The sequence below is a fragment of the Suncus etruscus genome, chromosome 13 (genome assembly GCF_024139225.1).
Source record: "Suncus etruscus isolate mSunEtr1 chromosome 13, mSunEtr1.pri.cur, whole genome shotgun sequence".
NCBI classification, from domain to species: Eukaryota; Metazoa; Chordata; class Mammalia; order Eulipotyphla; family Soricidae; genus Suncus; species Suncus etruscus.
The window spans coordinates 99,344,377-99,372,124 of record NC_064860.1 but is presented as its reverse complement, the minus strand read 5'-3'; the positions used below and the strand labels follow the sequence as shown (position 1 = coordinate 99,372,124).

At 49.0% G+C, this 27,748-nt stretch overlaps 1 protein-coding gene and 1 pseudogene across 1 annotated transcript; one reads left to right on the top strand and one right to left on the bottom strand.

The window, feature by feature from the left end:
* Positions 1-8,499: 8,499 nt before the first annotated feature.
* Positions 8,500-8,718, bottom strand: LOC126025687 (NADH dehydrogenase [ubiquinone] 1 subunit C1, mitochondrial-like; annotated as a pseudogene).
* A 613-nt stretch (positions 8,719-9,331) lies between these two features.
* SPATC1L (spermatogenesis and centriole associated 1 like) lies at positions 9,332-26,466 on the top strand. Its single transcript, XM_049785481.1, has 4 exons — positions 9,332-9,536; positions 13,805-14,155; positions 25,777-25,928; positions 26,140-26,466. Exons 1-4 carry the CDS (start codon positions 9,332-9,334, stop codon positions 26,464-26,466), a joined length of 1,035 nt encoding a protein of 344 aa, XP_049641438.1.
* Positions 26,467-27,748: the final 1,282 nt, after the last annotated feature.

Here is a 27,748-nt window from a genome sequence, read left to right as displayed (position 1 = left end):
TTGTTCCTGCTCTTGTGCAGATGTCTTAAGTTTGGCTGAAGTTTTATTTTTGACTGATAGGAAGTGTATTGGGACCTCTTTGCTGTCTGCCAAGTGGCTCTTTTCTCCCCAACCAGGGCAGCAGCAGGGCACACCAGGATTCACCAAGATGATCAGCTCACTGGACAAAACATTTTGCAGGAAAGAAATGGAAATTGCTTTAATGTTGAAAACAATACGTTTCTATGTGACAGCTATCTTCATAGATATTTGGGCCAGGGAGAGAGCTCAAAGGATAAGTGTAGGCTTTGCTTTCATGAGCCCCAGAACCACACAATTCCCCCAAGCACTGCTGAGTGTAACCCAGGGCCCCTGAATTAAGCTGACATTTGAGTCCTGTGTGCAGATGCTTGCTATGTTTGTTTTGCTTCATCTTGGGGGAACAGTTACGCTTCTGTGGTTTTCTGAGACTGTCACTTTTGCTTCGTGTTAGACTCTGAATTGCCACCTCCTGGTTTGGGGAACGAGAATAACCTCAAGAAGACAAGCAGAATTTCTCTGGTCACCTGAAGAAACACCTTTGCCTCACTCGGATTAATACCAAGTTTTTCACATCCTGGATAAATGATTAAGTATTCTCTTTTTTTTTTTTTATGCCAGTTAAATATTTTATTCATTTTGACTTTAATCATAGTAGAATTTATCTTCTCTGTTATATCTTGATTTCTTTGACCTTTTGGTCGGCTTTTCATTTCCTGAGATCCCAGTGGCGGATTTTGCCTCTGGCATTCTTGACAGTGCTCTAGAAGTGGCTGCTCCTGCCCTGGCTATGGAGTCTGCTCTTTTCACCAGGTCTGATGCCTGGTTTCATAAAGCTGCAGCAGCCCCGGCGACTTCTGATGCTTTGGCTCGAGCATTTTCTGCCAAACAGCACGGCTTTCCAGAATGCATTCAGAGGCATGACGCCTGCTTTTTTACTGGAAGTTGCGTTCTAGCAGAGCTGCTGTCGACGCTGCTGCATGTTCGGCCAGGCAGGTATTCTCTTTTCTTTTTTTTTTTTTTTTTTTGGTTTTTGGGCCACACCCGGCGATGCTCAGGGGTTACTCCTGGCTGTCTGCTCAGAAATAGCTCCTGGCAGGCACGGGGGACCTTATGGGACACCGGGATTCGAACCAACCACCTTTGGTCCTGGATCGGCTGCTTGCAAGGCAAACGCCGCTGTGCTATCTCTCCGGGCCCAGGTATTCTCTTTTCTAATAGGGCTACTCCTGCAGAGCTCTGAGGGCCTGTGGCCAACCTCAGTGATGCTTAACTGTGGTGCTCTGGGCCACCAGGATTCTAAAGATTCTTTGTACTCAAGGTATTTTATCTTTAGTTACCAATAGCAGATTGTGAATCTGGTACAGGGTTTCCTCAGGAACCACTTTCTGTCTTCACTCATATCATGTCAGTTTCCAATACTATCCTTGGAAGATTTTCTAACTGGAAATATTAACTTACCTCCTGGACTCTACAACCAATATATTTGCTATATAGTTCCAAATTTTTTTCAGATAATAAAATAAATGAATTAATACTGTGTACCACTGCTTCCTCATTTGTTCATCTCAGCAAACAGAATTAACAATAGGTCATTATTAAGAGACAGGGAGGGGCTGGAGAGATAGCACAGCAGTAGGGTGTTTGCTTTGCATGCAGAAGGATGGTGGTTTGAATCCCGGCATCTCATATAGTCCCCCTGAGCCTTCCGGGGTTATTTCTGAGCATAGAGCCAGGAATAGCCCCTGAGCGCTGTCGGGTGTGACACAAAAACCAAAAAAAAAAAAAAAAAAGAGAGAGAGAGAGAGAGAGAGAGAGGGAGGGAGATCGGGCTGGGAATTGAGATGGAGTTGAGAGGGATGTCAGCGCATGAGACCTGCTAGGGGTGAGATTTGTGGACCTCAGATTTTGTGCTCGACTCTCTAGGAGGCAGGTGGAGAGGGCAATTCTATGTCTAAGACAACTCTCCATAGTTTAGGAGATGGATGTCGGTAGATGCCCATGAAGTCTGAGAAGGCAATTCTGCAGAATACAGCCCTAAATGATATGTAATCTGCATCCCTGTTCTCCAGGCATAGGTATGGTTGCAGCTACACCTAGCAGTGCTCCAGGGCTATTCCTGGTTCTGGGAGCCATTATGTAGCTTCAGGAATCGAATTAGGGTTGACACATTTGAGCCCAGTGTCATGACCCTGGTCCTATTTCTCTGGCTCCTCTGAGGGGTTATGTCCTGAATTGTTTCTTAACCCGGGAGTATAAAGGAGGTGTGGGTGACTTTAGAACTATTTGTTATCTTTAGTGCACAAAAAACGTTTTTATGTGATGACTTGTTGGTAGCAGATGATTTTAAGAATCCCTGGGGATGGTGCTGCTCTAGCTGTTGCTCTGGAATGACTTGCTTGCACTGGTCTCAGGGTACAGTGAGTTTGTATAGCTTGAGGCAGCCCCAGACTCCATTATATTGTGGGTGTGAAATGTGACTCCATGTCCCTTCCCTCATGTTCTCAAGTACAGTGGCAGGCTGTTTTGGAACAGGAGAGACATGTCTGCAGTGACCATTGGGCTTAAAGGTTCTGTGATCTATTGAACGGTAACATTGAATGCTAGAATGGGAGTCCCAGCAATAAAGAGGGATGGAGGGAAGAGGGAAAAAAAATCTTTATTTTTTTTATTTTTTATTTTTTTGGCTGCACCCAGTGGTACTCAGGAGTTACTCCTCACTCTACACTCAAGAATCACTCCTGGGGCCAGAGAGATAGCATGGAGGTAAGGTGTTTGCCTTTCATGCAGGAGGTCATCAGTTCGAATCCAGCGTCCCATATGGTCCCCCGTGCCTGCCAGGAGCAATTTCTGAGCGTGAAGCCAGGAATAACCCCTGAGCACTGCCGGGTGTGACCCAAAAACCACACACACAAAAAAAAAGAATCACTCCTGGCAGACTTGGGGGACCATATGGGATGCTCGAGATCGAACCCAGGTTGGCCACATGCAAGGCAAATGTCCTACCCATTATTCTATTGCTCTGTCCCAGGAAAAAACATAAGTAATCATGTTGCCCCACATAATAACTACACAGACAAGCCCCAAAGCACAACAATATGGTGATAACCAACTATGGGTAAAGACAGCAACACACTTGTTATAGAAGGTGGAGAGATAGCGTGGAGGTAGGGCATTTGCCTTGCAAGCAGAGGGATGGTGGTTCGAATCCAGGCATGGTCCCCCGAGCCTGCCAGGAGTGATTTCTGAGCGTGGAGCCAGGAGGAACCCCTGAGCGCTGCCGGGTGTGACCCAAAAACCAAAAAAAAAAAAAAAAAGAAGGTGGACAAAGGTACTGTGGGCACAGATACCTGGAGCCATGCAACAGTGTTAAAGGGATGAATAGAATGGCCTCCTTGGGCGAAAAGCTGCCACCCTGCTGAACTGATGGGCCTGACACTCCATGGTACTTCATCATCCTAGTGGCACAGCTCGGGAGCGAAGGAATGCAGAAAATGATGGAAAAGGTGTGTAGGAGCCCACTAGGCTCAAGGAACAAAAGCAATAGCTCAGCAAGTCCTCATGCAGTAACTTAAGTAATATTATGAGAGAAATATATTGTAATAAGCAATATAAAGCTAATTATTTTGTGCCAGCAAGCTGGGGTGGATGGGTGTGGGTGGGTACCTTGTGTAATTAGTGAAGGGGTTTAGGGAATTAAGTAGTGAAGGGAAGGCCCCGATGTTGGGGTTGGGGTTGGAATATTGAATACCTGAAATGACTTTATTATGAATAACTTTGTAAATCATGATGTTTAAGTAGTGTTGCAAGTGGGGGAAATAAAGTAGCCAACTAAACATTCCGTATTGATAGGAAACCAACAGTGTCAAGAAAAACCTGTCCGGACCCTCGCCCTAGTGGAAACGGTCTTGTTCAGGCTGCAGGGAACAGACCAGACGGGAGCTGTGGTCTTCACTCCAAAATGAAAACTAGAAAGCGGTATGTGATAAAGACAGAAGGCTTTCCCCTTTGGGGAAGGAGTTTTTAGAAACTAATTTAGGGGCCAGAGCAAACGTACAGTGGGTAGGGCATTTGCCCTGCATGCAACCAACCTGGTTTTAATCCCTGGTAGTACATTTGATGCTCTGAGTCCCACCAAGAGTGATTGCTAAATGTAGAGCCAGACATAAGCCCTGAGCCCCACCAGGTGTAGCCTTCTCTGCCCCAATTAACTTTAAAAGGAAAAACTAAATTTTGTTCAGTAAGTAAGCCCTACCTCCTCATGAAAGAATAGTGCAACTCTGAGAAGTGAGGGGAAGCTGTAAGGACCTCTGGAATAAACCACAAACAATAAAAGGTAAATTGATAAGGAGGAATAGGGGAGGGGTGGATAATATAAGAGTTGAGGCACTTTCCCTTGCATGCAGCCAGTTCCAGTTTGACCAATGACAGGTAGAACCCAGCACATTACCTTTACCACCAGGATTGATCCCTGAATACCTCCAGGAAAATATTTACCCCACCCCACCTCCCTCCAAAAAAGAAGAAAAAATAAAACCAACAGATGGGACAAAAAGAAAGCAGGATTTGTTGTTGTTTTGGGGTCACACCCAATGGCACTCATTTATTCCTGACTTTACACTCAGAAATTACTCCTGGCAGGCTCGGGGATCCATATGGGATGCCAGGATTTGAACCGGGGTCGTCCTGTGCCACGTACAAGGCAAACGTCTTACTGCTGGGCTTTCGCTCCGGCCCAAGAAAGCAGGATTTAAACCCCATTCTTAGGCACTGAATCACGTCCCTCAGATACCTGTGTGATTGAATTTGAAGCTTGGGCCTTTCAGAAGAGAAGATGAATGGTCAGATTGTAGAGTAAGGGCTGCTCTAGGTTTGGTGTCCTATAAGAAGGGCCGCCTCAGAGGACACATGGCACTGTGGTGAGGAAGCAGCATCCAAGGACCCAGCCCTCAGACCCCAGATCCGGGTACCAGCCCCTAGCACTGAGAAACTGCACTTCTGCTCTCCAAGCTGCTCAGCCCAAGCAAAGCAATGCAGAGGCCACTTAAATACTTCTATTGCCTATGAAAATGTGACACTCCAGGTAGAAGGGACATTTGGCTTGTGGGGATCTATCGTGTGCCCTAGAATGGCATAGTCCACCTGTGCTGGCATAGGAAAATGGAATGGCCTGTAGGTAGCTCAGCAACTCAGAGCACTTAGGTTGCAAGTGCAGTCCCTAGTGCTGCTGCAGCAGAGGGCTGGAATCCTGAGAACTGCTCTTGAGTCTGGCAGCTCTGCTCTCTTGTTCTTGTTTTTGGGCCACACCTGGCCATGCTCAGGGGTTACTCCTGGCTCTGCACTCAGAAATTGTTCCTGGATGGTTCAGGGGACCATATGGGATGCCAGGGATCAAACCCGGGCTCATCCTGGGTTGGCAGCATGCAAGGCAAAATGTCTTACCTCTGTGCTATCACTCTGGCCTATGCTCTCTGTCCTTGATCCCTGCACTGCACATCATTTACAGAAGCATAACAGCCAGGTGTGAGCTTCATAACAAAGGGGCAGGGGTGCAAGCCCCATGAGCCCTGCAACGAAATGCTGTCTGAGCACTAAGGCTAGGAAGCATGATCTTTGGTCAGCATGTATGTGAGCTCCATGCTGACTCTCAGTGAGCAATATAAGTAGAACGCATGCAAGCATCATAGCTCAGTGCGGGGAGTACCCGTGGGAGCATGACATTTGAAAGGGCATAGCCCTCAGGGAGCCATGCAGCTGAGTATGTGAGCACCACAACTGGTGTCCACCACAACTGGTGTCCACCACAGCCATGCGTGTGCATCATCTCTGCTCACTACAATAGGAATTAGGAAAGGAGGGAAGGGGTGTTTGTTTATTTAGGACCAGAGAGATGGCTGGGTCGGCAGGTGTGTGTGTGTGTGTGTGTGTGCTTGAGCACATGTATGCAGAGGTCCTGAACTCAGTTGCCTGTACTGTCTGGTCCCCTGAGCATGCAGGTGTGTGTGTGTGTGTGTGTGTGTGTGTGTGTGTGTGTGTGTGTGTGTGTGCTTGAGCACATGTATGCAGAGGTCCTGAACTCAGTTGCCTGTACTGTCTGGTCCCCTGAGCATGGCTGGAGGTCCTGAACTCAGTTGCCTGTACTGTCTGGTCCCCTGAGCATGGCTGGAGTGTATTGTACTCAAGGGAAAAAAATTTAACCATGAAGATAAGAGCATGGGACCGAGTGATAGCACAGCAGTAGGGCATTTGCCTTGCACTCGGCCAACCCAGAACAGACCCTGGTTCGATTCCCGGCATTTCATATGTCCTCTGAGCCTGCCAGGAGTGATTTCTGAGCGCAGAGCCAGGAGTAACCCTTGAGGGCTTCCAGGTGTAACCCAAAAACAAACAAAATAAAGTTGATAAAAGCAAAAGAAAAACTACCTTGAAAACATTCATCCCAAGAAAAAAAAGCAAAAACACTACATTATTAGCATTGCATGTTTTAGACACAGGAATAGTATCAGAAATAAAGAGCATTTTATAACCCTATAGTCCAATCCATCAAGAAAAATTAACAATCCTTAATGTAAAATTATGTGATAAGAGCTTGAAAATAATGAAACAAAAACTGATGGAATTGGAGAGAATTATACAAAAACACAATTAAAAGAAGGAGAGCTTGACACTTCTCTCACACTAGCTGTGAACCCAAGATGTTCAATGTGAGGTAGCTAACCTTTCTAGATTATTTGGCCTACTGGTCTTTTCAAATGTTTATAAACCATATATTAGGGACATAAACCAAGTATTTTTATTTGTTTGTTTTGGCAGGACCCATACCCAGCAATGCTGAGGTCTTATGCCTGGCTCTGTGCTCAGGGATCACTTTTTGTTTTGCTTTGTTTTGGGGTAATACACAAAAATGCTCAGGGCTCGCTCCTGGCCCTGAACTCAGCAATCACTCCTGGAAGACTTGGGGGACCATATAGGATGCTAGAGATTAAACTCAGTTGACTGTGTACAAGCCAAGCACCCTACTCACTGTACTATCTCTTCAGCTCCATGACACCAGTCCTTTTTTTTTTTTTTGCCACACCCAGTGGCACTAAGGGATATTTCTGATCATGTGATCAGAAATAGCTCCTGGCTTGGGGGACCATCTGGGATTCTAGGGGATAGGTTCATTCTAGGCCAGCCACTTGCAAGCAACTTGCAGCCCTACCACTGCGCCACCACGGCCCCAACCAGTCTTGACAAATTTAAAAGGATTTGAACTATACAGAGTAGAACGTATCATTTGGTTACAATGGAATTAAATTAGAAGCCAGTAATTAAAAGAGAGTTGAAAATCCCAAAAGTTTAGAAATCAATAATCCTAATTAGCCAATGGTAAAAAAAAATTAAACTGAAGGTTCATTAAAATATTTCAAGTTTCATGAAAAGCAGGACACCATACTTTGCGGACTATAACTAAAATGTTCTTGTTTTTTTGTTTTGTTTTGGTTTTGGTTTTTGGGTCAAACCTGGCAGCACTCAGGGGCTTACTCTCAGCTCTACGCTCAGAAATCACTCCTGGCAGGCTCGGGGGACCATATGGGATACCAGGATTCGAACCACTGTCCTTCTGCATGTAAAGCAAATACCCTACCTCCATGCTATCTCTCCAGCCCCCAGACTTGTCTATTAATGCTGTATATGAGACTTACTTTGAGGCCATGGCTATCAGTCTCAGGGATAACTCCTGACTGTGCTCAGAGATCAATCCTGGTGGATCCTATGGGTCACAGGAGATCAAAGCCAAGTCAGCTGTGTGCAAGGTAAACACCCTACCTGCTGTGCTATCACTCTAATCCCCAAGAGTGATTTCTGAATGCAGAGCCAGGAGTAACCTCTGAGCACTGCCAGAGGTGACTCAAACCATGCCTCCCCACCAAAAAGTGAAAGAAAATGTTAACAGAAAAAACTCATCGAGCCAAGATCTGGTACTTTGAGAATATTAATAAGCCTTTAGTGTGATTCATAAAGCTAAGAGCAACCTATATGAGGAATAAAAAATGGTTTATCAAGCCAGCTGAGTCCCCTCTTTGGTCTGTCACCCTGGTCACCCCTTCCTCATGTCACACTTCTCCCACTTGTCCAGACAGTCCCTATCCTGTTGAAAATACCAGCAGGTGACAATGTCCTTTACACTTCTGTGTTGGTCTGTTTCTTCCAGGTGGAGACCACAAAGGGACAACAGGTGATGTCTGAACTACTTGATGTCCATCATGGACCTGTGTGTGAAAAGACCCAGCTGTCACCTAGAGGAGCAGAGAAGAAATGAAGTCAAGTGACCTTTTCTTTTTAGCCACAGATATAATTTTTCATTTTTCATTTTATGATGCAAAACAAATGCTGACTTAACATAGTCACATGTAACCTTTGATTTCCTATTTACAACCAACAGAATGTGTAGATCCAGAGGAATTGCTGAGTATACTGTCTTGTTATTCCAAAAATTTATTCCAATCCATTTCTTCTCTTACACTCTGAAACATCCTCATTATGTTGTTTGATGAGCAAGCCCCACGAGACCATGGAAGTGCCCAACTTTGAGCCAGTTGGGTTTGTCGTTTAACGGCTCCCACACATAGAACTTTGCCTGTGCCAACAGGTGCTCAGGAGCTTGGCGGGGACCAGCAGCCTGGACTTGGAGCACAGCAAGGAGGATGGCTCCATCTTGCCAAGGCCTGACTCCACCCCTCGAGTCAAGTGACCTTTTATTTCCTTAAGAAACTGAGCTGAAAACTGAAAATGTACTGAAAAGAAAGCTTGAGGCCAAATGGTTTTCCTCACAGATGAACTTGAGGGTCTCTGAGCAGGAAAGAAATGGTGTTTTCAGTGCCATAGGAGAGCCAGGCAGGGCATCTGCCCTTGGTCCTGAATGTGCCTGTCTGCCCTTCCCCTGAGGACCTGTCCAGAGTTCCTCATGGGGCAATGCAACTCTACGTGTGGTTGGCCTGACAATTGTTCCAGTATTCTTTCTGTTTGTTTCTAGAATTGTGCTGGAACATTTCTGGTCTCGCTGAGTCAAGCGCTGCTCCCCTGCCGGGCCATCCTCCCTAGTGACCTCAGACTCCAGTCAGACCTGTTGTCTTACAAGGTTCCCTCTTTCTCTGTCATAGAAGTGTCACCTGCCAGCAGTGGAGAACCGGAGGGGGTACCGAGGCGGGCCACCGTCTCTTTAAGGCGACATCACAAGGCTGTGGAAGTGGGGCCTGGAACCCCGAGGCCAGGGCTTTATTTCCACCTTCATGGGGCTGCAGACGCCCCCGTGAGCAGCAGGATGGCCATGGCTGAGGGCAGCGAACTGATGAACCGACTCATGAGTGAGAATGCGGACCTCAAGAAGCAGGTGCGGCTGCTGAAGGAAAACCAGATGCTGAAGCGCCTGCTCAATGAGAGCTGTCAGGACAGCTGCGGCCATGGCAGCCGTGACCTGCTTTACCCCAAGGGGCCCACCTACCCTGAAGAGACCTGCTCACCTGGGAGTGGAGGTGAAGCCTGTGGGGGACTGCCGAGGGGTCTCTAACCCAGAGCGCCTGTTGCTGGGGTTTGGAGGTTGCTAGGAAAGTGGGGGCACTTAAGGCCATGGGGGGGTCAGAGGCTGCTAGGGGTGCTCAGGAGCTGCTCCAGGCACAGCCAGGCAAGGATGGCACCATCTTGCTGTCAGGGCACAGCTGAGTGCTGTGAGAGTGGAAGGCCCTCTCTGTCCCTCGCACAGCCCGTCTCTGAGCCCAGTGTTCCTAGGCCAGGATGGGCTGGTGTCCTTGGGTCAGGGCCTCCATCTGCTCCTGACCCTCACACCAGGCAGGTTGTAGCCTCCCTTGCTGGCCACAGTTCTGAAGGAGGCGCCTGTAGCTGCTTCTTTAGGAGCAGGAGGGAGAGGTCATGGGCCCCGAGATCTTAGCCTGCTTCCCTGCAGTCTACAGGTAGATGCCTATCTGATGGGAATGGAAAGGGCAAGTTTCCAGGCTGAGACAGCCAGGGCCCTCCCAGGGCAGCAGGCGGGAGTTTTCTTAGGGTGCTCACAGGAAGCATAAGCCTCATGCCCCAATTCTTAGGGATCGGGGAATGCCGGGCTGGAAGCAAACGTTGACACAGGAAATAATCCACACAGATTGAAGGGAATAAAACAGGTTCAATAACATCCCACCACAAGCTTTCCTCTCACTAGCAAAAGATACTCACAGGCAGATAAGCTAGTTGTGGAAACCAGAACCGCAAGCAGCTTCTCCCTGAGACCTGAGGTCTTTATTGAGAAAAGAAGGACCGCCCCTTGGGTGGAGAACAGGTAGGGTAAGGGACCGATCTAGAGGCACTTTCAGTCCATGAGGAACAAGCACCAGCATAGAAAAATTATCCCAAATAGAATGAAAGCTGGTTACCCCAACACTATCTGACATGGTATTTCTGGTTGGTTTCCCTTGAGGGACTTATAGTCTGACCTCCATAGAGGTGGACTTCTCACAAAGTGAAGACCATGGTGTGAGAGACTGGGAGCCACAACAACGCAGCCATTGGGGGCAGAGGCCACCGTGGGGCTGTGAGGAATCTATGATGTCCTGCGCCCAGCCCCACTCAGCTTTTTGGGCCCTTCCAAAACAGCTGTGCACGCCCATATTACTATGAGCACAGCACCCACCCCCTGCATGTGTACTTCTAAGAATTCCTCTATCCCCACAAATCCTTCCTGAGCCAACTTTTGAGTGGGCCAAAGCTGGCGCCACACCTGTCCTTTGTGCCCTTCAGCTGATCAGGCACTGGTCACATGGTGATGTCGGCCCACCCCGTGGGCAGTTCTTGGCTTTTTTCCTACTGACAAACACTGGCTTCTCACTGTTCAAACACTTCAGGAAGGAACTGAAGCAATCACTCTCTGTCATCTCAGCTCTTTCTCACCCTGATTGATTTTTGTTTATTTGTATTTGGGGCCACACCCGCTGGTGCTCAGGGCCTACCTCTGGCTCTGTGCTCAGGAATCATTCATGAAGGCTCAGTGCATGTCGAAGGTGCTGGGGCTCAAATGCAGGTTAGCCACATGCAGGGCAAGCTATGTACTCACTGTCCTATCTATCACTCCAGCCCCAGAAACAGCTGATTCTGGGCAAGTTTTTCTGGAGAGGAACCGCTGGTCCAAGGCTGGAGTTCTGGTCCTTCCTCCCTTCCTTGCACTCTTGGCTTGGTGTGTAGAGAGGGACCACAAGCCTAGAAGCCAACCCAACTCCATGATTCTCTCCAGAATGACTTGGTTTATTATTTCTTTATGGCTACCCTGCTTCAGACCTGTTCACTGAGAGTTGCAAATATGGCCCGTGGAGTGATTTCACAGTTGCTGTCCTTGCCATGTGGATTCTGGTCTGGCCCAGGTCTTCAGGCCTGAGCTGGTTCTACTGGGAAGGTGTTGGGACAGATGCCCAGCTGCAGACACTATTATGTGAACAGTTTCCAGAGCACATTCCGGTGTTGTATGCTTTCTGAATTGACCATATTTGACTGAGAAGAGGTTGCAGGGTGGCTTGGTTATCATGCCTCAGAACCTTGCAGCCTGTCAGGACACCAGTGCTTAGGCCTGGAGAGTGAGACATGCACTGGGTCTGGAGAGAGCTAGATCCTCCTCCTAAAGAGCATCTGGGGGCCGGAGAGATAGCATGGAGGTAAGGCATTTGCCTTGCATGCAGAAGGTTGGTGGTTCAAATCCTGGCATCCCATATGGTCCCCTGAGCCTCCTAGGAGCGATTTCTGAGCATAGAGCCAGGAGTAACCCCTGAGCGCTGCCAGGCATGACCCATAAACCAAAAAAAAAAAAAAAAAATAATAATAATAATAATAATAAAATAAAGAGCATCTGTGGGCACCGTGCCTCTGCTTCCTACTTCTGTGCCCTTACTCTCCTCCTGTGCCCCCTACTCTCTCCCCTGGCAGTGTTCAGTGGCTGCTCCTGGCTCTGTGCTCAAGGGTGGGTCTCATGCTAAGGATGGACTCAGGCTCCTGCCTGCAGCTCCTGCCACAGCTCAACCTGTTTTATCTTCCACTTGTAGTAAAGGCTGAGCTCATTTAAGACCCTGCCTGTAAAATAAAAATCTACAGATTGTGAGACCACCCCAGGCACTGAGTTCCTAAACCCCCATTCAGAGCGGTCTGGAGAAGCAAGGTAGAGGGGAAGAAGTAATAAGCCGAGCTAGTCAGAAGAGCACTATGGAGCCAGTCTACTCCTGGTCTATCTACACCCAAACTGACTCTTCTTTATTACACCAATAATCATCAGGAGGCAGAAAAAAGAGTGGGGGAGAAAGAGAGGAGAGAGAGAGAGAGAGAGAGAGAGAGAGAGAGAGAGAGAGAGAGAGAGAGAGAGGGCGAGAGGGGGAGTAGAGAGAGAGAGAGAGAGAGAGAGAGAGAGAGAGAGAGAGAGAGAGAGAGAAAGAGAGAGAGAGAAGAGAAAAGTACCTATCCAGTGGGCTTTTGCATATCAAAGGAAGAGATTTAAGGGAGGAGGAAGTTGGGGAATACCTTTGTCTTGAGCTAATAGCTGGGTGTCATCCTACATCCTCCCATGATTTTAAAGGTTCTTCCAGCTATAAATAACAACACATGGCCCTAAGAGCCCAGCCTGAATTTAACTTAGTTGCCCGCAGCATCCAGGATGAGTGTTGTGGTCAGAAAAGTGTGAGACACCTGGGGAGCTCCTTCACTAGGTGTGGATCTCGACACCAGCCCCCCAAAAGAGGAGAAGGAAGGAAAGGGTTCATGGCAGAGCTGGGTGTTGGCCTAGCTGACTGCAGGCTCCAAGCACGGAGGCTGTGGTGAGAACCTCGCTGGACTTCTCTTTGTTAACTCATCTGTCGGGGAATGGGAGGGAAGTCGGGCCTGCCTGAGTCTGGGCGACTGAGCCCCTGGCAGAGAGGAGAGGCTCTGGGGAACTCGGGGCGTGAGCTTTGTTGTCCCGGGCCCTGGGAGCGTCTCAGCATAGCACACACCAGCATCACTGAAGAACGCACATGTAGGCTCACCTGTGTCTATGGGTGTCTGCTACACACACGTGTGCTTCGTTACACACCAGCAAATACATGTCTCTGTGTTCATGGTATGTACGCATATGCATTGTATGTGAGCATGTGTGACACGTTTCCATACACGAGGGCGTGAGGTGCATGAGCATATATTATGGACTGCTGCTGTGTCAGGAAACCCGTGAGTGGGCCAGGTAGGGCCAAAGGATGCAAGGTGCATTTATCTGGAAAGGGACTGTGCTGGCTTGGGAGTGTGGCTCAGAGACAGAGCACCTGCCTCATACAGGTGAGGCCTACAGTTGGAGGGTTTGATCCCAGCATTGCCCCCATCATAGACCAAAAATGCTGCAGAAGATGTGTTGGGGACAATCCCTTGGTGTCAAATGCCGGAAACAGAAGAGTGTCTGCTGTGCTTGGTGGGTTGTACCCAAGGGTGCTCAGTCTGTGCCATGATCCTCAGGACAGGAGATGCATCCAAGGGTGCCAGTCTGTGCCATGACCCCAAGGGGGCAGGAGATGGACCCAAGGGTGCTCAGTCTGTGCTGTGACCACCAAGGGGCAAATAGATTCACCCAGGATGCTCAGTCTTTGCCATGACCCTTAAGGGGAAAGGAGGTTAGCCCAGGATGCTCAGTCTGTGCCGTGACCCCCAAGGGGTGCTCAGTCTGTGTTGTGACCCTCAGAGAGGCAGGGGTGTGGGCAGACCCTAGAGCACCATCTCCTGCCTGCCTGAGCTGCTCTTCCCTCTTTCCCAGTTTCAGACTTTGGGCGGTTCTCCAATGTGGTGGACACGTCGTCTCAGCTGCAGACCAGCTCTCTGGAGGACCTGCTGTGTTCCCACGCGCCCCTTTCCAGCGAGGACGATCCCTCCCTCGGTTGCACCACTGCCTCCCCGGCCACCTTCAAGGCCTTCCTGAGTCCCACCGAGCTGCACACGGCACGGGGCACGGAGCGGAAGCTGTCTCAGTTCCTCAGCCCCCTGCAGGACTCGCTGGTGGACAAGAGCCTGCTGGAGTCCCGAGAGATGGCGCGGCCCAAGAAGGTGTGCTTCTCGGAGAACAGCCTGCCCTCTGGGGACAGGACCCGACGCAGCTTCTACCTGAATGGTAAGTAGGGAGGAAGCCGGAGGAGGGCTGGGGTGGCTGGGAGCAAAGCCAGGGGCTGCAGTGACCCCACAGCTGAGGCAGTGGCGGCTGGGCTGGGTCTTTCGCCTCCTTCGTGATTTGCAGATCCGTGACCTCTCTGCCAGGTGGTTCTGTTGTCAGCTCTGAAAAGCTTGAGCTGTGTCTGAGCTGTGTCAGAGCTTTGTCAGCTGTGTCGGAACTGTGTCCATGCTGTGTCTGAGCTGTGTCAGAGCTTTGTCAGCTGTGTCGGAACTGTGTCCATGCTGTGTCTGAGCTGTGTCAGAGCTTTGTCAGCTGTGTCGGAACTGTGTCCATGCTGTGTCTGAGCTGTCTGCTCAGAAAAGTCCAGTCTGATGCATTTGGTTCTAATGGAGGGACTCTGTGCTGATCTGGGGTCACAGACATTCTAGCTCATGTCGTTTCACAGTTGTGGGTCTCACACTGGTGTGACATCTGGGTTGCACCTCTTCCCGATTATCCTTTTTGATTTTTTAACTATCTTTAAACACCGGGATTACAAATATGAGTGTAGTTGTATGATTTCAGTCATGTAAAGAGCACCCCCCTTCACCAGTACAACATTCCCACCACCAATGTTCCAAACCTCCCTCCTCCCCATCCCACCCACACCTGTACTCGAGACAGGCTTTCCACTTCCCTTATTCATTCACATTGCTATGATAGTTCTCCGTGTAGTTATTTCTCTAACTGTACTCACCACTCTTTGTGGTGAGCTTCATGTCATGAGCTGGACCTCTGAGAATTATTGAAAAAATGTCTTTCATTTTTCTTTTCTTTTTTTTTAATTCTTTATTTTTAATTATGAGAACAAAGATGCAAAGAAAGAGGACAAGGTAAAGTTACAGTGGAAGGACAATCACCCATAACATAATTCTCAGAAGAAGTCCCCTTGCTGATATCTTAACTTTGAACTTTCAGCCAAAGAACATTAAGATAAATAAAACAGAATCCATGTATAATTACTTTGTCCCTCAAGTCCCCAGATTGTAACACATTATAATATTTCTTAACAGCACACAAGGCAATCTAAAGCCATAAAACTTACGTAACTCCTTAAACATTAGAGGCATAGTATTTTTTACATTTCCATGTACATGCATATTAGCTTAAATTAACCTCAAATTTTAAGTGGGTTTTTTTTTTAAGGATTAGAGTCAAAGGAGCACAGTAAAAATGGTGTTAGAGTGGCAATTGTTGTTTGCATAGGCCCACCAAAATATGAGGGGCATGGAAAGGAATAACCTTGGCCTAAATACAAAGAGACCTTACCCCTGAAGTTTCCTGGCATAAGACCAACTCTAGGCTCCAGGCAAGTTAGATCGTCCAATCCAAGACATTGTCCATAGTGCCAACACACTTTTCACACAGTCTCTGTTGTTGGTATCATGTTTCTGTATTAAAGATCCTGGAATCTGCATATTCTACATTGAAGTCAGGATGTGGAGCGTCCTCTCGTTTCACCTCACCATTAAAGGGCAATGCAGGAAGCCCTGTCCTGTAAGCAGGTCGTTGTTGTTAAGTCTTCTCAGTGTTAAGGGAAGTCTCTTTTGAGCAGGTCAATGTCAGAGCAGCGGTAGGGTCCTCTCTGGTAGAGGATTGCTTCCAGGTGATGTTATAGACAAACCTGGATGTTTCGTGGATGGCTTCCCTGGTTCAGGGGTGAATGGAAAATGCCCATTCTTCTGAGGCCTGTGACAGGTCATTATGTCAATGTTCAGGGTGTAAGGTCCCTTTGCACTACAAGATTTGTGTATTCCAATCTCTATTAGATAGGATCTTATTTGTATGTATACTATTTTCCCATTTTAATATGCTATGCAAAAAAGGAGCAATGCCATGTGGCGTTATTGGTGCATATGTGGGCCATAAGAACAAGTCCAACAAACCCCATGACATGGTTCAATCATAAGGATTAAACTGGGGGACTCTTTCACCAAAATTCCTTGTTGAACAGCTCATAAAGAGAAGATAAAAAGTGGTTAGAATCGGGCCGGGCGGTGGCGCTGGAGGTAAGGTGCCTGCCTTGCCTGCGCTAGCCTAGGACGGACCGCGGTTCGATCCCCCGGCATCCCATATGGTCCCCCAAGAAGCCAGGAGCAACTTCTGAGCGCATAGCCAGGAGTAACCCCTGAGCGTCACAGGGTGTGGCCCAAAAACCAAAAAAAAAAAAAAAAAAAAAAAAAAAAAAAAAAAAAAAAGTGGTTAGAATCGTCACTGTATAAGAGAATATTATGTAAGACTTATAGTTGTCAGAGAAAAAACACAAAATATTCTAAAGAAATACGTGTCCATTTTATGTCTTTTGAAACAGTTTGGGGTTGTTACACACAATGTGATTAGGATTGTACAATACTGAAGTTAAAAGAGTAATGTGGGTTAGAGATGTTTGGGGGGGTGAGAGAGTTAAGGAGTAAAAATGAGCTTTGTAGGGGTGTGGAAAAGGGCAGAATACAAAATGGACATTCTGGATACACAAAACATAACATAAAGATAAGGAATACTCTTCACTTGATCTTAGCCAAAAGGCCGAGAAGCGATAAAGATAAGGAATACTCTTAATACATACAGTGCACGTGGGGGCGCTAGTCCCCGCGAGGTTTTCCATATGCAGAGTGGTCAGAAATTGCCAGTGACAGCGCAACCGAGCAAATCTCAGTACACCCCAAGTTAGGACCAACCATTTCTGGCCGCCTGGGCTGCCACCCCAGAAGGCCTGGAGGCCAGGGGCAGAAGAGGGGAAGGCTGGGGGCCTATCAAGGCTCCCAGCGCACCCAAGTTAGGGAGAAGGCCTTCCACATGGGGTCTCCCCCAACCCCATGCCGGCTAGAGCTCGTCTTTCATTTTTCTTAAAACTCATAGATGAGTGAGACTATTCTGCATCTATCTCTCTCCCCCTGACTTATTTCAACTCAGCATAATAGATTCCATGGCATCCATGTATAGGAAAATTTCATAACTTTATTTCTCCCGACTGCTGCATAGTATTTCATTGTGTATATGTACTACAGTTTCTTTTCTTTTTTTTTTTTTTTTGGTTTTTGGGCCACACCCGGTAACGCTCAGGGGTTACTCCTGGCTATGCACTAGGAAGTTGCTCCTGGCTTGGGGGACCATATGGGACGCCAGGGGATCGAACCGCGGTCCGTCCAAGGCTAGCGCAGGCAAGGCAGGCACCTTACCTCTAGTGCCACCGCCCGGCCCCACTACAGTTTCTTTAGCCACTCATCTGTTGAAGGGCATCTTGATTGTTTCCAAAGTATGGCTATTGTAAATAGTGCTGCAATGAATATAGGTGTGAGGAAGGGATTTTTATACTGGATTTTTTTGTGTTCCTTGGGTATATCCCTAGGAGTGGTATAGCTGGATCATAAGGGAGCTCAATTTCCAGTTTTTGGAGGAATCTCCATATTGCTTTTCATAAAGGTTGGACTAGACGGCATTCCCACCAGCAGTGAAAAAGAGTTCCTTTCTCTCCACATCCCCGCCAGCACTGCTTGTTCTTATTCTTTGCGATGTGTCTATTCATTTCTGAATTTTTGTTGTTGTTGATCTTTATTTGAGGCAGCTTTGCCCTTTTTGTTTTTGTTTTTGTCTTTGTTTTTGGACCACACCTGGCGGTGCTCAGGGGTTATTCCTGGTTATCTGCTCAGAAATAGCTCCTGGCAGGCATGGGGGACCATATGGGACACCGGGATTCGAACCAACCACCTTAGGTCCTGGATCGGCTGCTTGCAAGGCAAACGCCGCTGTGCTATCTCTCCGGCCCATCCTTTGGGCCTTTTCAATATATACAGGTTCCTCTCTCTGGAGATCAGGAAAGTTCTTCGTTATTATTTTTCTCACCAGTTGTTTATTCCACTTTCTCTTTTAGTTCTTGGTTTTGGTTCACACCAGGTGGCGCTCAGGGTTTGCTCCTGGCTTTGCACTCAGAAATCACTCCTGGCAGGCTTGGAGGACCATATGGGATGCCGGGGATCAAACCCGGGTCAGTTGTGTGCAAGTCAAATGCTCTACCTGCTGTGCTATTGCTCAAGCCCCGAGAAATAATAATCTCATAAAACTTAGTCAAGTCCATTTTAATTTGGAGGGGGCAGGGGAGCACACTTAGAAGTGCAATGACTTAATTCCTGGCTCTGTGCTTAAGGGGTCACTCCTGGCAGGGGGACCATATAGACGCTTGAGATTGAAACCAGATTGGCAGATGGGAGGCACTGATGGTGGGAATGTTGCACTGGTGAAGGGGGATGTTCTTTTTATGACTGAAACCCAACTCCAAACATGTGTGTAATCATGGTGCATAAATAAAGATATTACTTAAAAAAAAAAAAGAAACCAGATTGGCACATGTAAGCAAGTGCCCTAATTGCTGTGCTATGGCTCTGCCCTGTTTTAATTTTTTTCAGTTTTGAAGTCACACCTGATGACACTGAGGAGTTACTCCTCGTTCTGTGCTCAGAAATCACTCCTGGCAGGCTCAGGAAACCATATGGGATGCCAGGATCGAACCCAGGTTCATCCCGTGCTGTGTGCAAGGCAAAAGTCTACTTCTGTGCTATCACTCCAGCCCCTAATGCTATCACTCTGGCCCTTAGTTTAGGTTCTTAAGTCCACCCTCCTACTATTTCTCAATTAGATACAGGAGTCTAATCGAAAGGTTTCTTTGCTCTTAAAGGAACAAACTGCTTTTTTGTGAGCGATATCTAAGAATTATCTATCACAAATAATCTCTTCCATTCATTAATTTCTCTTTTCTTTTGTCACTTCATTAATGGTGATGACCTGTGTTTTGTCTCTAATATCACTGACACTGTCTTTTGCATGTTGAGTTCTGTTGCTGTGACTTGCTATTTTATATTTTTTCTTTATTTTGTTTTTTGGGTCACACCCTGCTGCGTTCAGGGGTTACTTCTGGCTTTACATTCAGAAATCACTCCTGGCAAGCTTGGGGGACCACATGGGATGCTGGGATTCGAGCCACTGTCTTTCTGCATGCGAGGCAAACGCCCTACCTCCATACTATCCCTCTAGCCCCTGCTATCATATTTTTTAACGCCTTCAATTTCAGTTGCATGGTCTCTGATACTCTGGGCCAGTTCAACTTTGAGTTGGTTACCTTTTTCTTCCAGTAATTGCCTTATTTCCATGACCATTGCATTGAACATTGATTTAAGTTCTTCATCTATGATGCTTGAGGCCTTACTTGAGCTTGATAATTTGCCGGGTTTAGTGTGTCTGTCGGACAGAGCAGGTGTTTCCCCGTTGTTCTTAAAAATTTGTGGATGCTGCGATTTGAACTTCATATTCCCAGTTATCTGAGATCTGATCTGTTTCGGTATTTTCCAGCAAGATGTTACTCCTTATACTCTATTAATCTAACCATTTCTGAGCTCTAAGGTGCTATTTCAGTGGTCACAAGTTGAACAGTTAATCATTCCACTTGCACAAAAGGTTATTATAGAAGTATTTGGAACAAGATATCAAAACCAACAACCCTTAGAACTGGCAGGGTGGAGGGAGTAAATTTGCTGCACAAAAGCATAAGTGCAAGAGGCCAGTGTCAGCGTTATGGGTCCATAGTTGTGTGTCCTGGTTTTAAGAGCCAGGTGGAAGGGCTCCCTCAGTCTAGGGGACCCCGGGAGAGGCCACAGCATAGGTGCAATGGGGAGGCAGGAAGAGGATTAGAGCACTTGGTGCACCTAGATGATGAAAGAGCCAGCATCAGCACCATGGTTCATAGAGGTATAACCTAGGTTTGAGAGCCAGGTGGCTTCCTTGGTCCAAGGGACATAGGAAGAGGTCACGGCACAGTGGCAGCGGGGCATAAAGGGGATCCTTGAGCAATTTTCTGTGTGCAGATCTTTTTTTTTTTTTGGTCTCACCCTGCGACATTCAGGGGTTACTCCTGTCTCTGCACTCAGGATTCGCTCCTGGTGGACTCAGGGGATTATATGGGATGCTGGGAATCAAACCCAGGTCCATCCCACGTCAGCCATGTGCAAGGCAAACACCCTACCACTGTGCTATCGCTTCGGCCCCAGATCTTTATATATATTTATGTTGAAATTTTCTCTTCAATTTAACAGTCTTGATACTATTTATCTTCTGTTTCTTTAAAAACCAACCTCGATCTCGCATTATCTGTTTCTAGCAGTAACAATGATTTCATATGTGATAATTAATTTTGTTGTAACTTAATGGGGCCATAATAGTCCCTCACACTTTCTGGTTATTCTGGTGGGTGTTTTAGAAAGCTTAGCGTTTGGGTCACTGGAGTGAGCAGGTATCTGTTGCTGATCTCAAGAGAGGATTCCTCCCGCCTGACAGCAGCCTTGTGCTTGAATGGGGACGAGGATGCCAGCTCCCAGGCCTCAACCTTTGTCCTTTGACAGAAAACACTGTGTTGGTTCCTGCAGGTCTCGGTCTCAGACCTTTGATCTCACACTGGAACTTTGTCCTGGGCTCTGCTGACTCTCTGCCCAGATCCCTGGGCTCATCCAGGAGCATGCAAGCCAATCCCTTTCATGTTCCCACACAAGTAATACTCATGCACAACTATCACACACATGCATGTGTGGACCCACTTGTACACACACACAAACACCCAACACACATGTGTAACACCCACACCACCTGCTTATATATGCATATTCACACTCACACCCACACAGACACACTTCTACCCAATACATACCTACCACACTTACGCATGTAGCACAGACTACACATCCCGCACCCACACACTGCACACGCATCGCCATACTCACCACACACTTGTCACGTATCCACACCCAAAAACCTGTATGTATACACACTGCGCAGGCTCACACTCCACATACACGCTGCAATATACCACTCACACATGCTACACACATATTCACATCCACACACCTGTACACACATTCACACTCTAAATACACTCACACAACGCACACAACATTCATACCCATAACATACCCACCATACACTCACACTCATCATGTGCATTCAGACATATACCACACATCCGCACACACTACATACATACCCACACTACACACCTCTACACAAAAACACATACTCACACCCATATTGTACACCTGTACACACATGCACACGCAGACTGGTTCTGGTCCTTTTCTCTGGAAAACCCAACAAACACACCTTGTTTTTGCAGCGTCACTAAGTTCAGTGATTTATTCTAGGGTGAGAAACAAAGCCCCCTGGGGCTGGGCCCGAAGTGGTCCCAAGCCTTCAGAAAAGCTACTGTAAAGTATTTTTTTACTCTACAACTTCCCCATAGGCAGAGGATGTTAGCTCAAAGATAAAGCCACAAAACGTATCCTCTAAAGGGCAAGACCCTCACTGTTCTGCTGAAATAAAGGAACTAGGTGGGTCTGAATGTTCCACTGATAAGTGTGAAATGTTAAACTGAGTATTCCACAAACCCCAGAGGAAGGGAGATTCCCATGCCCCCAATCCAGGTAGGACAAGAGACAGGAATTCAGTAGTAAATGCGATGCGGGAAATAATCCACACACGATTGGAAAAAACAAACCAGGAACCCACACCGCAAGCTGAACCCCACCAGCTAGCTAGCAGCTCCACAAGCAGAATGGCTAGCCAAGATGGCGGCTTCCCCTCCAGGGTTCCCAGCCCAGGGAGCCTTTATTAGGAAAACAAAGCCCACCTCCAAGAGTGAGGCAAGGTCAATTGAAAGTCGGCCAATACCAACAGATAAGGACTCCCTTGACACAAAATCAGCAGTGCGTTAGAACATCAATCCTGTGACATGATGTGATTTGTGTGCAAATGGAAATAGACCGATCATGTATGTGGTGAAGGATGAACTGCTTGTATTAACCAATGAAGTGTTTGTATTGTTGAAGCTCGTAAAGCCCTATTTAAATTGGTTGAAGTTTGGGTTTGGGGTCCTTGTGAAGACTCACCTGGTTGGATGAAACTTGGACCTCGGCTAGCTGAATTAACTCCCTTTTGCATCTTGCATGGAGGTGGTCTTTTATTCTCAGTGCCCAATTGGGTGTTAACTCGAATCCTACACTAGAATCGTGCAAAAAGTTCTTCAGATGATTGTGCCATTTGCAAATCAGAAACACTTATTCGGGCTGGAGAGATAGCATGGAGGTAGGGCGTTTGCCTTGCATGCAGAAGGATGGTGGTTTGAATCCCAGCATCCCATATGGTCCCCCGAGCCTGCCAGGAGTGATTTCTGAGCATAGAGCCAGGAGGAACCCCTGAGCACTGCTGGGTGTGACCCCAAAACCAAAAGAAATCAACAAATAAATAAAAACAAAACAAAAAACACCTATTCTTTTATATTCCTTTCCCCAATCTACTGCATTGGTTGAGCCTCACAACCATGTTGAGTAGCAGATGTGGTTATTCTTCTGGTCCTTGCGGGGGGGGGGGGGTGTTGGGGGGTATTGGGAGGAGATCTCAGTTCAGCACCAGTAAGTCTGATGTTTGTGAGGCCTTTGTCGGTGCTCTTCCTCAGAGTGAGGACCGGTTCCTAGTTCTGCTTATCCATCGAGAGAGAGAGAGAGAGGGGGGGGGGGGAGACGGAGAGGGAGAGAGAGAGGGGGGGGGGAGGGAGAGGGAGACGGAGAAGGAGAGGGAGGGAGGGAAGGGGAGGGAGGGGGAGGGAGGGAGAGGAGGGAGGGAGAGGAGAGAGGAGAGAGAGATGGGAATTAGACGCTTTTTCAACATCGATGGAGATGATCAGTCATTTTATTTATCCTCAACTCAATTGTGTTGGATTAACTCATTTTCACCCTAGTCAGGGATGGTTTCTCTTTGTATTTGTCCCACCTGTGATTAACTCATTCAACCCTAGTTTCTCTTGCATGTTTGTCCCACCTGTGTGGGAAGAACCCCGGATAGGCTCTCTCCCCCAACCTGTTCTCCACCTGTAAATGACGCTCGTGAACTGGTGAGGTCAGATCTCAGGCAGTGGAGAACTCGCAAAGAAGCATTCACTGACCTTTTCAGGAAAGTAACTCAGCTTATTGTAGGTGGTAAACAGCTATTAGGGGAGAGCAGGGTGTGGACTCTGTTGAGTACCTCACAACAGGTAGGATGTGAGAGGGGATTAAAACAGGCTGTGTGCTTCTGTGTTTAGGGAAGACAGGGTAAGGGGATGAGGGAAACAGGGTGTGTGCTCTGGGTGTCAAGACACGGTGTGTGCTTAAGGTGACTAGCTACATCTGACACTTTTTAACTTTATAGAAAAATGCAGAAACATGAGGTAAAACAAAGTAACTTGTGACCCTAAGTTCTAAGAAAAAGGCAGATGTCCCTATCTAAAAGATAAAGGAGGTGGCAATTTTTTTTTTGCATGGGTGCAGCAAAAGTTGGAAAAAAGAAAAAAAACTTTCAGGCTAAAAACAGGGTGTGTGATTCTGTGTTTAGAAAAGACAGGGTGGGGCCGGCGAGGTGGCACTAGAGGTAAGGTGTCTGCCTTGCAAGCACTAGCCAAGGAAAGATCTCAACCGTGGTTCGATCCCTCGGCGTCCCATATGGTCCCCCCCCCCCAAGTCAGGGGCAATTTCTGAGCACTTAGCCAGAGTAACCCTCCAGGGGCAATTTCTGAGAGCAGAGCCAGGAGTAACCCCTGAGCTCTGCCATGTGTGTGGCCCCAAAACAAAACAAAACCAAAAGAAGAGGAAAAGTTCCAGGCCCTTTTTTGAAAGGCCAAATAATTTTGGTGGGGGACTAGAGAGATAGCACAGTAATAGGGCATTTGCTTTGCATGCAGGACAGACAATGACCCAGGACAGACAGTGGTTCGAATCCTGGCATCCCATATGGTCCCCTGTGCCTGCCTACCATGAGTGATTTCTGAGCGCAGAGTCAGGAGTAACCCCTGAGTGCCGCCGGGTGTGGCCCCAAAACCAAATAAGCTTGGTAGCCTGTGGATACAGAAGGGGAACCTGAAGGCTGGAAAGCCATGGGGGAGGCACGTGTGCTTGCCAGTGATATTCGTGGAACTCTGGGAGATAGTTTAGTCAGCGAAGAATTGTTTCTTCAGCACATGGAAAGGCAGGTGGACAGTGTGAGACAGTGGAGCTGGACTTCCCCACATACTGACCATAAACCCGAGAATGAGGAGAGAAGGACTGCAGAACCCTGGGAAGAAACAGAGCTACTTCCTATGACCTCGTTGGGAAACAGATTCTTGGCTTGTGATGCTCGAAGTCCGGATATCAAGATTTTCACAGGAGCAGATTGGTTGGAAACAAAATGTCAGTCTACAGGATAGGAGGAAAGAACTGTGATATGGTCCCCTGACTCAGCCAGGAGTAAGCCCGGAGCACTATAGGGTGTGGCCCCCAAACTAAACCCAAACCCCAAGCCCACCAAGAATTGTGATTATGCATCAGGAACGGACAGGATTGCTTCACCTCGACAGAGCTGAGGCCACCGTTGGTATGACAAGAAAGGCGAAAGGTCACCTGGGGCTGATGGAGGCCCAAAAGCAGGACAAGCCCAGGGCTGAAGCAAAGCTGTGTCACACAGGTCACCCGAGCGTCCCTCTGGAACCCTTCCCTCAACTTCCTTTCCCTCTAACCTCTTTTTTTTTTTTTTTTGGTTTTTGGGTCACACCTGGCAGCAGCGCTCAGGAGTCACTCCTGGCTCTACGCTCAGGAATCGCTTCTGGCAAGCTCGGGGGACCATATGGGGTGCCGGGATTCGAACCACTTACCTCCATGCTTTCTCTCTAGCCCCTAACCTCCTCTTTTGGTATGTAAAAGCCCACCTGGAATACAGGACCACCCCCCACTCTGGTGTGTGGGGTTCTGGATAATAAGGAAAGGGTCTAGCTTTGGGCTTAAGAGAGAAAGCACATGGTATAGGCAGCACAGGGCAGTGAGAGCACATGGCAAATGGAAAAAGCACATGGCAGAGAAAGGCCACAAGGAATAAAGTGAGATGACTCCAACTAACATCTTTTCTGACTGCTGTATATTATTTCTCCGCTGCTACCCTGCTTCATCAGACCCGTCCGCCTGAGGTGTTAGAAACATGGTGCCTGGGGTGGCCTCACCCAAATTGTGTATTATTTTATATTTTTATTTTACATCTCAGTGACCCTTACAGTCTGGGGTCCAGGGCTGAGCAGAGCCAGCTCCCTGAGATCCTGGCCTTGCCAACGGAGTCCTGCTCAACCCGGCCACCCCACGATAGGGGTGACAGGCCGACACAGGCTGGCTGGGAGACAGTCCTGTGGCAGTACGGGGCAGAGCTGGGCACCACGCCTGCTAGGAGCACTGCTGGCAAGGGTGGGCACAAGCGAGATCCTCCACCGCCATCACTGGGCATTGGCAGTGCAGCCACCACCGCCCTCCCCAGCCCTCACTCTGCCTGCTGGAGGCATCATCGCATTCAGGTGAGTCAAGAGGCTGGGCACTGGCTGGTGGCAGTGTGGGTAGGGTCCCAGGTGGCTCTGGGACCATGAGGCCCCAGGCTGCAACCAGGACCTTCCCTGACCAGGCCCACACCAGCCCGGAGCCTCCCCAGACCCTGGCACTATTCGAATCTGCCTTTCCACCCGCGGGGCCTGGCTCACTGTCCCCTAACCCTCCTAGAGATCCAGAGCTTCTCAGGCACCGAGAAGGACGGTCGCATCGTGGGGGAGATCGCCTTCCAGCTAGATCGGCGCATCCTGGCCTACGTCTTCCCTGGGGTCACCCGGCTCTATGGTTTCACCGTCTCCAACATCCCCGAGAAGATCCGGCAGGTGCGTCTGCCTGGCGCGGTGCCCAGGCCGGTCCCAGCCTCCCCTCACCCCTAGCTCTTCTCCAGAGCCTGTTCACTGCCAGCTCCCCAGTGCCTGCTAGGCCTGGGCTGTGCCCGTCCTGTGGCCGGTGGGGTGGCCGAGTGTGGGCCGGGCCGGGCCACTGTGTCTCTCCCTGAACGGCCGTGCAAGTCCGGGGTCCCGGTGCCCACAGACGTCTGTCAAGTCCCTGGATGGCACGGTGGATGAGAAGAAGCTGCGCGAGCTCACACACCGCTACCTGACGCTGACGGCCCGCCTGGAGAAGCTGGGCTACAACCGCGACGTGCACCCGGTGTTCAGCGAGTTCCTCATCAACACCTACGGCATCCTGAAGCAGCGCCCCGACCTGCGCACCAGCCCCCTGCACAGCAGCCCCGCGGCCCTGCGCAGGCTGGTCATCGACGTGGTGCCGCCCAAGTTCCTGGGCGACTCGCTGCTGCTGCTCAACTGCCTGTGCGAGCTCTCCAAGGAGGACAGCAAGCCGCTCTTCGCCTGGTGAGCCCGCGGCCCGTCCTGCAATAAACGTGTTTGTTCCACCGGGGCCCGCGCCTGCGTCCCCTTGGCCGGGCAGGGTCCTCTGGGTGCCCGGGGCCCGCAGGCGGAGCTGAGCGGAGCTCTCGGAGCAGAGTGGAGCAGTGGGCAGAGCCCAGGTGGGCTGCCACCATGTGGCAGCTGTGATTAAAGTCTCTGTTTACCTATCGCCTTACCTTTGGCTCTTTGAGGGGTGCAGGTGGCCCAGGGTCTGCTGGGTCCAGCCCTGGGGGAATGGAGCTCTGAGGGGTCAAGACCTCAGGCCTGGCTCTTGGCAACCCTCCCCCTAAGTCCAGTCCTCCCAGTGAAGAGCCCTCCAGGGTGGCCCTGCTGCAGAGCTTGAAGCGAGGACTGTATGCAAGTCGCACCCAGAGGTGTCTCAGAGGCCATTGTGCCCTGCTTATCTCCAGGTCACCCCCAAGACCCTGGTGCCGACCCAGCTCGGCTTCCTGAGGACTGAAGGGCATGACCTCTGAGCCAGAATGGCCACGCTGGTGCCTCCCTGGGCTGTTCCCAGCAGGGCCCCTGCTCAGGCCTCGGCAGTGGGCATGAGATGGTACTTCTGTCCTCGCAGCTAGGCCCTGCCTTCTCACCCTTAGCATGTCTGTCCTGCTTGCGGTGTCCTGTGAGGACCTGCAAGGGGGCCCGGGGCAGCCACAGGTGGAGCCAGAGATGGGACACAGACCACCGCCCGCCTGAACTCTGAGGGGTCTCAGCTTTCTCACCATTCCCAGTCAGAGCGCGTCCAGGAACGGAGTGACAGCCCGCAGGGCAGGGGTCTGGGAGATCTGGGTCTGTCCTGGGCGAAGTCGCCTCAGGTACTGACTGCGCGTGAGCGCCTGCACAGGCATTTATAGATGAACATAGGTCCCCCAGGATGAGCATAGGTGAGCCCGGGACAAACACAAATGAGCCTGGGATGAACACAGGCCAACCCGATGAGCACAAGTGAGCTCAGCATGAGCCCAGGTGAGTCCAGAGGTGAACACAGGTGATCCCAGGGTGAATACAGTGAGTCCAGGGGGAATTCAGGTGAGCCCGGGTAACCACAGGCACCCCAGGACAAGCACAAGCGAACTGTCTAGGATGGGTTTGTCCTGTTGTAATACCTGAGTGCAGGTATGAACAGACTGGATTCTTACTCAGAGTTGTTGCCCAAACAGCAGAGCAGCCTCAATTTCAGGTGCCCATGCTGGCTCACCCTGGCCCCTTAGCCCACCCCGCTGTGGCCTGAGCACTGAGCCTCAAGA